Genomic DNA, 15,376 nt, shown 5'->3' on the forward strand with positions numbered 1-15,376 from the left:
TATTTGGATGTTTCTTTGATTAAATTTTTATAATACAAACCAGCTAAATTCTGAACATTTTCCTTGTTTGTTTTTTTTAAAGGAAATTATCCGTTTTCGCATGCAGGTTTTTCCTGAATATCTGGTTTTGTGTACATCCACTTGTGTCATCCTTCTTGTTATTGTTGAGTTGCTAGGAAGTCACAACATGGATGGAATTACATTCTGTTGGTTTTACGAGTAAACCAATACTACTTACAGAAAGGAAGAAAACGTGTAGGTGTGAGCTCACAGGAAAACATCAATGACCAATGCTCTTGGTTTCAACTCTTTCTATTATCAAACCAATGTCAGTCTATAGCACTACACAGTGACTTGGTAAATTATCGGTGTAGTGGCCCCATTATGAATCACACCCTCCTATAATATGTTTGTGATTTACTTTAAACTTTCAGGACAAGGCAAGCATCTTTTCAAAAACAAGATAATTCAATGTGCTCCACAAAACGCATTAAAGGGCATTAAGACAAAACACTGAAAGAAAAAAAAGTTAATATAAAGCAACATTTGAATTTTAGCTAATTTAAATGGATACAAATCAATCATACTTTTTTCCAGGGGTTTGGTCCAGATTTGCTTGAAGAGTGAATGCAGCTTCATGTTTCAACCAACAGTAGTATTTCAAAATAAATTCTCCCTCAACAACAAGCTATGTTCTCTGCTGGCTTCAACTTTCAAATAATATCATAGCAACCTGTACATTTATACAGCATAAACCTTATTAAATTGTACTTAATTGTGACCAGCCCCCAACCACATAGCTGAACAAGACAAGGACACAGAATGAACTAATAATGCAGGACTTGCCCTAGTTAATATTGTACTTTCATGGTACAAAGCAATTAGTCAAAGCACTAAATTCAGTTGACATGCAGTGAACATAAAGTGTTTTGGGGCATCCTGGGATCTGAGACCCAATTGTTCCAATTACAGGTTCAAAAGCCTCAGTTGTCATTGTATTGCACAAAGTACAACAGGAATTAGTGTTACTCCTGGTTGATTAAAAAATGATTACATTAAAGAGAACATATTGCATACAATTATCACACTTAAAAGAATTAGGGATTCAGTCAGGTCCAGGGTAACCTGTAATATATCTGTATATATCTGCAAATTGCTGTTAAAGTTGGTAAACAAGAAATAGACCAAAAAATCAGGTTCGGAAAATTATCATATTGCCAATTTTGGGGAAGTAAATATGTGGACTACATACACCGAGTATTATGAGCACCCGTGTAACAAGTATTTGAGATTGTTTGGGTTGTTGATTTAAATAAACACTGACTTGAAACCTCAGTGTATGTGTGAATAAGCTCTCCGTCCTCTTCGTCTGGGCTTTTTTTTTTTTTCTTCTCCCGAAACGAAGTGATTCCTCTCGGTGGCACAGGATCTTTGTGCGGCAGCAGCGCCCATGCCTGCTGTGCTCTGTGACTGCGGGAGGATGGACGGTGTGTCGCCGGGGTGAGTTGGCTCAGCGGCGCGGGGATTATTAAGTAGATCTGTGATTCACGCTGCTCGTTCGTCTGTCGGGTGACAGTTCAGGCCCACATGACCATAAATCCGGCGCCGGCAGTCAAAAGAAACACTTTCCCCGGGCTCGCGAACTCGAGCTAGCCTTGTTGACTAGTTAGCCTCGGTTAGCTAGCAGCGATGCTCAGCACCAAACTGCCGAGTTAACAATGGCGAGCTGCCCTCACGTCGCCTCTTGTAAACACTCACACGGGTGTACGCCGACGTCTGAACTCGCTTATAACTACGACATGACCAGCGGGGTTTCGGAAGAAGTTAACGGGAGCTAGCATAAGCCTCTGTTATGATTAGCAATGCTAACAGCTAGCTAACCTGACAACTTGAGCTGCAAAGTCAAAACGGATTTATTTATTTATTTATTTTTCCTCCCAAACTCGACATCGAATGTAGACACAGCGAACCCGTTTAGTATTCTCGTCATTTCACTTTCACCGACATGTGCTCAACACAACTCCCCCGTGGCTTTAGTAAGTTGCTGCGTCGATATCTGTGCGAACAGTTTGTGGACTAGAGATGAATCGTCATGAGAATCCAGACGTTAAAAAAAAAAAAAACCAAATACAGAAAAACGAAACCACACACGTGTCCCATTGGTCCTGCGGGTGATTGTGATGTTCTCTGTTATCTTGTGTTCCTTCCTGCCACCTGCTCTCAGCTCAGTGCAGAGCATCTTTGACTGAAACAAGTTTATTATAAACCTCAGTTTACACGTTGACAAGTTTAAAATTGTCCTTGTAGAATTCCATTTTTTTTAATTCTGTGTTGCTCAAGTGGATTCACGAGGAAAGAAAAGAAACTGGGAAACAGGAAATATTTGTTCCCCCTTCCTTTCTTTGTGCAGGCCATATATCAGCATGTCAACAAATCTCCCAAAAATGTCATAAATTGTCCGAGTAGTTAGAGTCTGATATGGGCCACTGTGGCCGAAAAGAATTGATAACAAATTACCAGGTGCCATATTCCTTTATTACCATGAACACACACTTGTCTATTTTCAAATCAATCATTCAGTGGCTCCAAGTGACCGAACAAATGTAATTGATGGAGGAAACACTGACATTTGACATAATGTGGATTGATCATTGCTGATGCCCTGACCTGGTTGCTATGGTCAGCGTGAGTCGGTTTTTGTCTAAATCTGAAAATCTTAATTGACAAATTAAGGTTCAACAACGGCAACAATCCTGGAAATCCAATATATAGCCAAATTGGTCCTGCTTATTTAATACAACTTTTCCCAAAAGTGCCAATTACGACTGTATATAATAAAGGCATAGATGCATTGGTATATATACGGTGCAGTAAAACCTCAGGTTCTCCGCTTCTGTTGTACTATCCGTCAGTGCAGAATGTGCAGAATCCCAAATTTGTGAGGCAGATTGGAGACCTGCAATATAAAATGCAATTTAGACAAATCCACACTGTATTTAAATGTCTTGAAAGAAACACAGTGCATGTGCTTCAGCAGCATCTGAAAAGAGAAACAACAAACACTTGTGTACATTTACTTAACAGCCTCTTCTGTGGTTAAAAAAAATAAAAAAGATAATTGTGTATTTCAAGATCATCTTACCACAACACATAGATAGGTAGGTGAAATTGTTGATTGTGTTGGCTTTACTACTTCTAATTTGTCAACCCTGTCCCATCCTCTATTTTAAATCCTGTAGATTAACCATGAAGTAGTCTTTTTCTAACTGTTGGGTCACCATCTATCTCCAATGATCCAGACACTGCCTCTCATGTCTCACCAGTCTGGTGGCCACACCGGCTTCAACACAGCCAAACTGCCACACGGACTCGGAGGAGGACACAGTCAATGGAGGGATGCACACCTTCAACCAGATGCACACGAGGAAAGCTTTCCAGCTGATGAACGACCTGAGGAGGTGTGTTGCTGCTGACAGTCGTGTTTGTCCCCGACAGACAAAAACAAAACCAGTATTCATGTGGCCATTTCCAGTGTGCAGGTGAAGAGGCTGTAATCTGCCTTGTAGGTCAGAAATAACGCATTAACACAGGAGTCATCCTTGGTTCACCAGGTTTGTCGAGAGGACCTGTTTTATTTTCAAACAAGAAAAGTCAAGCTGAAAAAAAATCTCTAAACACCTCTGTCAAGAAGTTGGGTTAAAATTAATATGCCGGTCTTGCCTGATATATTCCCAAATGGATCTGTTCCAGTTGCGAGTAATTAATATATTCTATAGGGGTATTTAAGCAAAGCCTGGGTGATTAACACCTAAACTGCCACATATTTTGGCAGCACCATACTTGTCTTCAAGGATGCACTCTTTTCCTGGCAAATAACAAATATGCATTTTTTTTCTGTCTTCGTCTCTTCATCCTTCAGTAAAAAGATGCTGTGTGATGTCCAGCTGATTGCAGGGAGCGTTGAAGTGCCTGCTCACCGGGTGGTCCTGGCAGCCTGTAGCCCCTACTTTTGTGCCATGTTCACAGGTGAACATACGCCCATGTTGCTTGGCATCATATCTAATGTGTGCACTGTGTGTGTGTGTGTGTGTGTGCGTGCGTGCGCGTGTGCGTGTGCGCTTATCTGTGTGTGTTTCCCTGTATACAGGTGACATGAGTGAGAGCAAGGCACATCAGGTGGAGATCAGAGAGGTGGAAGGTCAGACCCTGAGAAAACTAGTTGATTACATCTACACGGCTGAGATTGAGGTGACAGAGGACAACGTCCAGGTGAGTGTGTGTGTGTGTTATAGCTCGGACACACAACACGGTTTTCATTGTCGTAAGATCACTGTATCATTCGTACTAAACGACTTGCTGTCTTCTGAGCCTTTCGCTTGTTTTGCTGTTTTCACATCTGCGAGTCACTCTGTCCGCATCGTTGTGGTTCACATAGAGACCAAAGAGTGCCGATTTGCGATCCCCGACTTAACGTTGATTTTTGTCACAGAGCTCGAGAATTTGTCGGCGAACGGAAAATCTGCCTTAAAATCGTCTAGTGTGAACTCGGCATTAGTTAATGTTTATGTAGAGGGAGAGCGAGGAGGAAGGGAGTGGGTAAAAAAAAGACATTTTCCTGTTTTTACTTATACTCCTTTCTTCGTCTGTTATGACGGCTTGTACCTTGTTTTTTAACTCTATTTTTGCTGGTGGCAGCATTAGTCACACAGTTAAAAAACGTCCTTGTTGTTGAGAAGGAAACATCTTGCGGCTGCTGTCTTGACCTTTTTCTGAGCATGAACCTTTGTGTTTGCTCACTGGTATGAGCACAAGGCAGAATAATAACATAACAAGTTGAAACTGAAGAAAAAAGCAAACAAAACTACAGAAAGTGTAAGACGAGGATTCCTGAAGTTCTGAGTGCAGGAGTTACAGTGGTCATCTCAAAATTTCTTTTGCTTCCCCATTCATTCAAAATAAGTGCAGAAATTCTTCTCGAATATATAGTAAATGTTGGTATAAAATGGACTTTTGGAAGATTAAAGAGTAGAATAAAAGTTTTACGAAACAATGTACTTTGTAAAATTCTCTAATTCTAATTCTCTCTACTTTAGTAACCTTTTACTTGCAAAAAAAAGTAGAAAAAAGTAAATCTGTACATCTGATGTACGATTTTATCGATATAGATTTGTACTCGAAAGTCTGATCGCTTTAATCCTTTAGTTTTTCAGTTGAAGTTTCAGAAGGGCCAAAGCGATCCTGCCTGAGCAGCAGATGTTTACTACAAAGGATGTAAGTGCTGATAATGGTTGTGAGGACTTGGGAGTTGTTTATCTCTGTGGCATTAACTCTTGGTAACCGCGCGGCTCTGCCGCGGGATTGAACGAGTGCTCCGAGATCAAGCTGCAGGCTGGATACTTCCTCCGATTATTAGCACAGGAAGTGTGCATGGAGAGAGACAGGAAATCCTCCCACTGTTTCGCAGCATGGCCGCCTGATTGGCTCGCTTGCAAATGTGTGACCTGTGTGTTTTGACTTAAGGCTAATGTTCAGTAAAAGATTGCTTTAGCTTATCATTTCTTCAAACTATGTTTTCACTGTGTAACATACACTCACTGATCACTTCAGTGGTCACATCTGTACAACTGATTATTCACACAATTATCCAGTCAGCCAATCGTGTGGCAGCACAGCAATGTGTAAAATCCCGCACGTACAGGTCAACAGCTCCAGTTACTGTTCACAGTAACAGAATGGGGGGAAATGTGATCGCAGTGCCTCTGAAACTGCCGATTTCCTGGGATTTTCTGCAGCGTTTACGCCGAACGGTGGGAATAACAAAAAAACATAGTGAGGATCAGTCAGAGGAGATTGCTCAGACTGGTTGGACAGTAAATGCTACTGTAACTCAGATAACAGCTCTTTAAAACTGTGGCTTGAGATGGATGAGCTACAACAGCAGAAGACTATGTCAGGTTCCACTGCTGTCAGCCAAGAACAGAACTCTCAAGCAGCAGTGGAAGCGGGATCACCAAAACTGGGCAGATAAAGACTGGAAATCATAAGCTTGTCTGATAAAATCTTGATTTCAGCTGAGAGCCGCAGATGGTGGGATCCACATTTGGTGTCAGCAAAAATGAATCCATTGAGCCAACCTGTGTCACCAATCCAGGCTTGCATTGGTGGTGGTACGATGAATGGTTTTTGGCAGACATTTAGGCGAACTAATATCAATAAGTCATGTGCATCTCTCTTCCCTCACAATTTTCCATCGTCTAAAAACTACTTCCAGCATGCTAATGCACCGTTTCACAAAGCAAAACTGTTCAGTCACCAGACCTGAGTCATTTTGGATGTGGAAGAAAGGGAGATTTTCAATATGAATGTGCTGCATAATTTGATGCAATATAAAAATGATAATGATAATAAGCTTAATTATACAGCACTTTTCTAAAAGCTGGTTTACAAAGTACTCCACAGGCATAAAAACATAGACACTACTTGGTGCAGTTAAATATTTAAGAATGGGGGGAAGATGCTGATATTTTTTCAAGTTCTTGTGAGAACCCTAGCTGCTGTGCCCAATGTAGGTCAAATTCTAAAAGGAATGTTTACATCGTGTGTAATACATGCCACGTAGATTCAAGGCTGCGTGTGTGTGTGTGTGTGTGTGTGTGTGTGTGTGTGTGTGTGTGTGTGTGTGTGTGTGTGTGTGTGTGTGTGTGTGTGTGTGTGTGTGTGTGTGTGTGTGTGTGTGTGTGTGTGTGTGTGTGTGTGTGTGTGTGTGTGTGTGTGTGTGTGTGTGTGTTTTTGTGTCACACAGCTAGCTGTACACATAGCTCCAGTGGTTCCTGATGCTGCCTTTTAGAAAACATAAGGCTTCAGGGCAGCTGGAACACAGAGGAGACAGTAACAACAATACACACTCAGAGGAGCAGTGAGTGTGCAGACAGACGGTCCCACTGACCTAGTTAAGCTAATATGTAGGGATGTGTCAAAGGATGCTTTGTCTGTTAGCATCACAGTAGTAACAGTGCACTGCCCACTGGCCTGTAGTGCTAACAGACAAGCTAACGTGATGACTTCAGGGCTGAGCTAACCCTAACCCAACGATCAGTCTCTCACAATATCTAATGTCAGTATTGTATTTGTCGGTGGCAAACAAAGACAGGTTCAATATCTAGTTATGGCTGTGTGAACACATATCAGTGTTCTCACTATTACTAAAGCTTTGTCTGTTAAATATTGTGCTTACCGCGTGCGGAAGCCTGCGAGTTGTGGTTAAAATACTTGTCTCGAAAGACGCCAGGGAACAGATCCAGTCAGTGTTGAAATGATTGCTTCTTCTTCTTCTTCTTTTGATTTCAGGCAGACTTGAAGTGCAGTGCTACCTCCCACCGGAACTTCTTAAAAACGACATTGCATTTGATCTTTGCAGAAAGAAATGATGTACATATAGAGCGGGGGACAATATCTGATAGCAAGCTGTGATCGGATCAGCCAAGACGCTTGTTTAAGCCAGGTCTGAACGGCGCCGCCATGTGTGTGTCCTCCTCTTTGCAGGTGCTGCTGCCAGCAGCGAGCCTCCTCCAGCTGATGGATGTTCGTCAGGTTTGCTGTGAGTTCCTGCAGTCGCAGCTTCACCCCACCAACTGTCTGGGTATCAGAGCCTTTGCCGACCTTCACACGTGCACACAGCTTCTTGGCCAGGCCCACGCATACGCTGGTAAGCTTCCCGGTGTTCACACCGCAAAATCCTGACTCACCCTTGAGCCGTGTGTGGTGTGGTAGGCGGTGGTACTTTTATGTAACAGCCCTGAAAAATACATGCTGGAATCTTTGGAAACCTGCTACGTGTACAGCGAGTTTGAAAATGTAATGTTGAAAGAGTTGAAAGGGGAATAAGACCCCAGAGACATTTGCAGTTTTCAGGAAAAACATGACGAGCTTTGATCAATGTTGGACATTGTATTTGAGCTCATATGTTAGTTAGTGTCATTTGTAACCCTGCGTGTTTGTGTCTCTCAGAGCAGCATTTCACAGAGGTGGTGCAGGGTGAAGAGTTTCTAGGCCTTTCTCTGCAGCAAGTGTGCAGCCTCATCTCCAGTGACAAACTCACCGTCTCCACAGAGGAAAAGGTCAGACGGCACAATGCAGACACATACTTCAACACTTCAATTCCTTAATAAAAGTTTGTCTGTTTCCTCGAGGTGGAAAAAAGGTGTGAGAAGAACAGGATGTTTTGGGGAATGAAAAATAATAGAAACAATGACTATAAGGCTGTAAGGAAATCCAAGGTGGGCAAGTCAATGAGTTGAAGATGCAAGAAGATGGAAAGTTGACTTGCATTTCGTTATTTAGTTTTTTTAGATCCCTGACGTAAATTTCAAAAATCAAGTTTTGTCTTAAAATGACCAAACCACAAACCTAGCTTTGACGTAAGTAAAGGCAAATGATAGTAACAGAGAGCAGCACGACAAATAAATATTGTTGGTTATCTGAAACTCTCAGCTCCGGTGTCCAGTTGACGCAGCAGATGAGACAGCTGTGGGATTTTTACAACTGAGCTATGATAAAAATTCCTACTTAGACTTTCTGTGACTGTTAGGAAATCTGGTGTTTTCATATCCCAGGGCAGCGACTGAACTGACACCGCAGGTGCTGGAGATCGTGAACCACAATCATCTGACCAGTTCATATAGAGAAGATGACAAACTTGGAGTTGATGCATCGGTTAGAATTGCAAACTCTGAGTCGAGTCTGAAAATCCTGGGGCTGAGGATCTGAGAAAGATATAAAGTTGAATTAAATAAAGACATCCTCACCACCAGTCTTATGAAATGACTCTGGCTGGCAGACATATTCTGGAGGATGGTATCTCTGCCTGATGTTAGTCACACAACAGGAAGAGTCTGAGGCAACATCTGTGTGTCATCCTGCTGTCAGGACAACAGCAGTCAAGGTGACAGCTGGTTCAGCCGGACAGAAACACAGAGAGAGACTGTCATCATACTGTCCATGAAGTGTCAAACCAACTTCATCTGGAGACACAGCCACTGAAATCTCTTTTACAAGTTACTGGTGAAGGATCAATACAGAAGTATAGATATTTACATGTCCACATCACATATTAAAAAAAAAAAAGATTTGATAAAGGGGAACAAGTTAAAGTCAAGTGAAGTAAAGGATTAAAGTGAATCAGTAAATGATTTGCAACTTTCCCAATATCTCCGACACTGAATTACGACTGTGAGGCTGAAGTGTCTGGGGTTTTCCCTCTCACATGATCATGATTACAGTGTGTATTATGTAAAGTCAGATGAATAAGCTGTGGTGTGGTCTGTAGAAATTCAGCAGTAAAGAGCAAACAGTATCTATATTTTGTACAACACAGAACTATGATATGACACCATTTTGCTGTACTTGAATACATTATACTTGTGTTTTTAATGACTTTGCTGTTTGAGCTTATAAAAACAAAAAGGTGTTTGTGGAGATTCTCATTCATCCATGTCATGGTTATACAAAAGGGTGTTAAATCAGGAGCAACTGAGGAGTCATCGAGTATCAGCCCTCTTTCCTTCAACTGTCCTCGGAGATGATCAAGTGTGTAAATCAATGAATTTGACGCAGTAGACTGCTGACGGGGTGTGGTGTCTTCACCAAAGCCTGTTTTGGGATAGAAAGGGTCATTAAAAAGGTCAAAGATGACCTCACATCCAGAAGTACAAGCAATCCATGTGAAAGAAAAACAGCATCTGCTTCACTGATTGATGCATTTTTACATAAACAGTGAGTTTAATTGTCGAGGCGTGTCGCGTCATGTCCACACTAGCGACATCTGTATGCTTCAAATACGCAAACTGTTGAACGGCTTCTGAAACCCTCCCCCTCCTTCTCATCACACCTTTTCACTGTCAGGGAAAAAACAACTTTCCAAAACCATCAATCTCACCCAACACTTCATGTAGTGTTTCACCAGATGTCTTTGTGTATTAAAATATATATATGTGTGTGTGTGTGTGTGTGTGTGTGTGTGTGTGTGTGTGTGTGTGTGTGTGTGTGTGTGTGTGTGTGTGTGTGTGTGTGTGTGTGTGTGTGTGTGTGTGTGTGTGTGTGTGTGTGTGTGTGTGTGTGTGTGTGAGATGTATATATTTTCTCCCTCTGCCCTCTGACTCGGCTCTCCATCTCTCTCCCAGGTATTTGAGGCTATGATTTCTTGGATCAAGTCTGATAAGCCGGCTCGTCTGGAACACATGCCCAAACTAATGGAGCACGTCAGACTTCCACTGCTGTCCAGGGATTACCTGGTGCAGGTGAAAGAGAAAATTCTCTGTCCTTGTTCTGCTTTCTCTAAATTCTTCAACTTTTTATTCTCCCTTTATACCTCATACTGCCCAGTATTGCTTACTTAAAACATTTAATAAGTCTGAGGAATAAGTTAGATAGATAACAAAAAGTTAGATAGATAACATATTTACAATATGTCTGTAAATCAGGATAATCCAGATCATAAAATATCTAGAAATACTGTACTAAGGGAATGTCTAATACAACATGTACCAGCAAGTCTTTTTGCCTTATTATCATCTTGCTTTTTTTCTTTCTATTTATAAGAAAGTATGAATATTAGTACATTACACCAGTGTCCTAATTGAAGGTAAAAGGTGAGATTTGGCTGAACTGTTTCCCTCTTTACAGATCGTGGAGGAAGAGGCTTTGATAAAGAACAACAACACGTGTAAAGATTTTCTCATAGAAGCGATGAAGTATCACCTGCTGCCGGCCGACCAGCGGCACCTCATCAAGACAGACAGAACCCGACCGAGGACGCCCATCAGCATCCCCAAGGTAATAAAAAAAAAAAAAGAAGCGCACACACACTTACATGTCACATGCTGCTCACTGACGAGCAACGTGAACTGACAGTATCAGTTATTGTTTATTCTGATACAGGTGATGATTGTAGTCGGCGGTCAGGCTCCTAAAGCGATTCGCAGTGTGGAGTGTTACGACTTCCAGGAAGACCGTTGGTACCAAGTAGCTGACCTCCCATCGAGACGCTGCCGGGCAGGTGAGTTCACGTATCCTGTGCATGACTGTGTTTTATGGTTAGATGTAGCTATTCCCACACTTAATAGGCTTGTGCGGTATGGTGACATAATAACATAAATATCTTCCAAAACGACAACTAGAAATTCCTCCTCAGTAGATTGGAATCGGCTTATTAACTGACACAATCCAAGTACAAAATAAACTTTTTGAGTTTCACAATTTATTGAATACATTTAATGTATTCAATAAAATACATTGAGTATAATTATCCTGAAATGACTTAAACGTACTGATTCTTTTAAACATTTGATTTCGTCTCTCTACTGTCCCAGGCATCGTGTCCATGGCGGGCCGTGTGTATGCAGTCGGGGGCTTCAACAGTTCACTGCGGGAGCGGACGGTGGACGTGTACGACGGCGTGAGAGACCAGTGGAGTGCAGTGGCCAACATGCAGGAGAGACGCAGCACACTGGGAGCCGCCGTGCTGGCGGATCTACTGTACGCTGTGGGGGGCTTCAACGGAAGTATAGGTACACACACACACACACACACGCTACAGTTTAAATGTACACTCGCTACTGTTCAGTCTTTGATCGTGTGATGTGGTGAGGCAGTTGAGTTACTGCGACCTAGATTGTTGAAAGTCTGCAGGTGTGTGTAAAGAGTTAGTTTCCTCGTCTGGATTAGCATCATTATCTGACTCTTTCCTTTTTTCCTTGTCTCGCTCTCCTTCAGGTTTGTCGACGGTGGAAGTCTACAATTATAAAATCAACGAGTGGATCTACGTGGCCTCCATGAACACTCGACGCAGCAGTGTGGGTGTGGGGGTGGTTGATGGTAAGAGTGAAATGTGTGTGATCAGGGTTATATTGTGTGCCATGTCAATGGAAATACAAAATTCAAATGTGACTGTTTTTTTAATGAGTGTGTGTGTGTGTGTGTGTGTTTGTGTGTGTAGGTAAGTTGTATGCAGTAGGAGGCTATGATGGAGCGTCTCGTCAGTGTCTCAGTACAGTGGAAGAATACGACCCCGTCTCTGATCAGTGGTGCTATGTAGCTGATATGAGCACGCGACGTAGTGGAGCAGGTAGACACACACACACACACACACACACACACACACACACACACACACACACACACACACACACACACACACACACACACACACACACACACACACACACACACACAACCTACTGCTACTAATATTATACTTATATATTATACTACTATACTGCTAATATTATTCATTTTTACTGTATGTGTTGTACAACGTGTTGGTTTGATAACACTATGTCTGACGTGTGTGGCGTCAGCCATTGTTTGCAAGTGTGTGAATGTGTCCAAGACAAATTTCCTTTGGGACAATACAGTCTATATTATATTATATTATATTATATTATATTATATTATATTATATTATATTATATTATATTATATTATATTAGTACAGCACATAATGCAAACAATTCCTCTCTTGCCTGAAGATGTGGCTCAACAGAAAGTTGTTTGCATTTGTTAGTTGATCGTTTTTAATTGACTCTGTATTATAATAAATAACTGAACTAATTGGCTTTTTGCCACAGTTGTTAGTTTTTATGCAACAGTACCTCCTGGTGGACATTGTTTACACTTGCAAAAACAAGAAACAAACTAACAATTCTAAACCTCTTGTCTCGTCGTGTTTCTTCTCCTCCAGGTGTGGGTGTGCTGGGCGGTCAGCTGTTTGCGGCAGGAGGACACGACGGACCTCTAGTGAGGAAGAGCGTCGAGGTGTACGACCCACATACCAACGCCTGGAGACTCGTCTGTGACATGAACATGTGTCGACGGAACGCAGGTCAGATCTCACCCACAGACGATGTCGATAGTAAAAATCAGTGATGACGTAATTTGATGATGTAAAGTTGCGTTCGCACCAGTTTGGCCATTGGATCAATTGTGTTAGAAAATAAATCTAGAAAGTAAAACCGTACCTGTGTCCGGATGCACACATTGTGTCCCTCGCCCTGTATAATAATTTCCAAAGATTTTCTTTCAATTTATATTGTTCCTCGCCTTGTTCTTAAATAATAAAAAAATTGGGAAAAATATAATGTTGATTAGTTGAAATTGACTCGACAAAGATGTTCCAGGATGTTTCACGGTGATCAACTCTCTCCTTTTAGGCGTCTGTGCGATCAACGGACTGCTGTACGTGATCGGCGGAGACGACGGGTCCTGTAACCTCTCGTCCGTGGAGTTTTACAACCCGGCCACAGACAAGTGGAGCCTCATTCCCACCAACATGAGCAACGGACGGAGCTACGCAGGTGCGTCTCCACTGATCATCCCACCGGACACACAATATAAAAAGACACGTTTGATCCGTGTATGTGGTGCTTACTCTCCGTCCCACTGTCTGTCGTGTTCTCTCTCCTTCAGGGGTTGCTGTGATTGACAAGCCACTATGACGGCAGCTGTCCCAGAGCATCAGCTATGCAATCGGCAGCCGGTGACTCACAGTGACATCTGGAGCTCGTGAGGAAAAACCGAGAAGTTCCACCTGCGATTAACTCTGTCCAAAACGGACGGGTCGCTCTCGATCCTTTAGGTGACTCTATTGCGGGTGGATCTTGTCCAGTGGAAGAAGATGGGGGGGGGGGGGTTTGGTGCTAAAACAAAACCAGATTTTTTAACTGCTTCAAACTTCCATCATCTCCACCGCTGCACTCGATATGAAGCAATAGAGACAAAAGAGAGTGAGAAGAGCAGTGTCACAGTGAGAAGTTCCTCAGATGCCAAGCACATGACAAGCAACTGTATCAGCTGATGTTGGAGAGACTTGTTGTCAGGAAGCAGCTGAACTTGACAAACGGAGCAAAGCGCCTTAGATGCTCCGTGGTGTGAAGGTGACGTTTCCTGTGACGGGAGCTGAACTCAACAAACACCAGCTGACGGAGACTCACACGTCGCCGGGCAGACTCTGCTTACAGAGTTCATGGTGTTGCTGCAATAATCAGCACATGAGTGGCTGTTGAAGGAGCATCTAGGAAACCTGGGCGCGTCATTGGCTATTTAAAAAAGAAAAGAAAAAAAAGACACTTGCCACAGTTCCTACAATGTAAACGAGCGTAAAGCTCTGTTTGCTCAGCTTGATTTAGAGAAGCTTGATTCCTGTGCCGACCGTCATCGGCACTTTCCTGCTGTTGGAACTAAATGTAAAACCGCCGCAGTTCTCAACTCAAAGACCCCGAGGAGCTGCGAGGTGATTCAAAGAATGTTTGGAGCGTCTTATATGCAAATTGTCATATTTAGTATTTTTGGATTGTTTTCAAAGAGGTTGAAAACAGACCCAGGCGGGCCGATCTGACGAATCAGCAGGACTTGATTCTTTTAGTCAACACACTACTGATGCACTTAACACTTGCACTGACTGATGTGGACCGGCGGACGTCTGCCTGTCTCTCTGACCTGCTGTCAGATTCCCTCCGTACTCACGGGGAACGTTTAAACTCGACACGTATTAAAGGCCGATCATTTCATCAGACATTACAAAAACAAAATGGTGCCAGTTACAACCATCAGAATAGTTCCAGAGATGTTTTTATCACTTAGCAATGTGCAATGGTTCATTATTTTTCTGTTCATTGTTTGAGGAGTGTGTCCGAATGCACTGTAGAAAAATCCAGCTGTAAAAAAAAATAATTCTAATGTAAAAGATCACAGGTTTAAGATTTTCTATTTATTGTTTTTTGGTCCAGTTGATAACACAGAGCGTTTATCGAGGTTTGCATTTCATTTTCTCATCCTACTAACGTCACGTTCATTCAGACGACGGTGGGCGTGTTTCAGACGTGACTGACCGGTGCCATCGCTTCGATTCTGTGAAGAGAAGAGATTCAGAGAAGCTGTTTTTTTCTTTTTCAGCCAACTTTTCATTTCTGTCAACAATCTTCTAAAAATCACAGAGTAAAACTGGAAACAAACCCGCTGCCATTTCAAACCCCCCCATAACAAAGACGTATATAAAATACTTGAAAAGACCAAACTGTCGGTGTTTTGTATGTTTAGTCAATTTAAATGTCACAGATCAACTATTAAGCTGTGATTTTTCATGTCAAAAGATTCCAGTATAAAACTTTGAAACCTGCCTGAGGTGAATGTTCCTGTGGGCGTGGTCTCTGACGGGTGATTGACAGGTGTGATTAGTGGCCTGCAGCTGAGCGACGTCTGAAGAATCAACCGGAGAAACTTCAGGTGGGATTTAGTTTTAATTTCTCATCATCACCAGTGGACTTCTTCCACGTGACGAAGACAACAGGTGAGTTTCTCTCCGTTCGAACTGAATCACGACTGT

At 42.3% G+C, this 15,376-nt stretch overlaps 1 protein-coding gene and 1 long non-coding RNA gene across 4 annotated transcripts; one reads left to right on the plus strand and one right to left on the minus strand.

Annotated features, from left to right (window-relative positions):
• Positions 1-1,384: 1,384 nt before the first annotated feature.
• On the plus strand, positions 1,385-15,062 carry klhl3 (kelch-like family member 3). 3 transcript variants are annotated; one of them, XM_035649344.2, is made up of 15 exons: positions 1,385-1,500; positions 3,300-3,458; positions 3,920-4,026; positions 4,148-4,269; positions 7,543-7,705; positions 8,008-8,117; positions 10,179-10,295; positions 10,681-10,830; positions 10,936-11,053; positions 11,367-11,564; positions 11,770-11,871; positions 11,993-12,121; positions 12,737-12,877; positions 13,206-13,349; positions 13,462-15,062. In XM_035649344.2, exons 1-15 carry the CDS (start codon positions 1,451-1,453, stop codon positions 13,488-13,490), a joined length of 1,839 nt encoding a protein of 612 aa, XP_035505237.1. In that variant the 5' UTR covers positions 1,385-1,450; the 3' UTR covers positions 13,491-15,062. The 3 variants fall into 3 exon arrangements, with proteins under 3 accessions (XP_035505237.1, XP_035505238.1, XP_035505239.1); XM_035649345.2 differs by having other exon boundaries at positions 1,387-1,500; positions 3,324-3,458; XM_035649346.2 differs by lacking the exons at positions 1,385-1,500; positions 3,920-4,026 and having other exon boundaries at positions 3,323-3,458.
• On the minus strand, positions 2,517-7,620 carry LOC118319194. Its single transcript, XR_004795910.1, has 2 exons — positions 7,235-7,620; positions 2,517-2,956 (listed from the first exon to the last, which is right to left on the minus strand). It is a non-coding gene; the product is annotated as an uncharacterized LOC118319194 (long non-coding RNA).
• Positions 15,063-15,376: the final 314 nt, after the last annotated feature.

The sequence above is a fragment of the Scophthalmus maximus genome, chromosome 9 (genome assembly GCF_022379125.1).
Source record: "Scophthalmus maximus strain ysfricsl-2021 chromosome 9, ASM2237912v1, whole genome shotgun sequence".
Classification (NCBI taxonomy): domain Eukaryota; kingdom Metazoa; phylum Chordata; class Actinopteri; order Pleuronectiformes; family Scophthalmidae; genus Scophthalmus; species Scophthalmus maximus.

What these genes read in the sequence shown, in the direction of transcription:
- klhl3 (XM_035649344.2), top strand. Translation starts at nt 1,451, where the DNA reads ATGCCTGCTGTGCTCTGTGACTGCGGGAGGATGGACGGTGTGTCGCCG. An exon ending in CCAGGGATTACCTGGTGCAG is followed by an intron (nt 10,296 to 10,680) that starts GTGAAAGAGAAA and finishes CCCTCTTTACAG; the next exon opens with ATCGTGGAGGAAGAGGCTTT. An exon ending in ATCGAGACGCTGCCGGGCAG is followed by an intron (nt 11,054 to 11,366) that starts GTGAGTTCACGT and finishes CTACTGTCCCAG; the next exon opens with GCATCGTGTCCATGGCGGGC.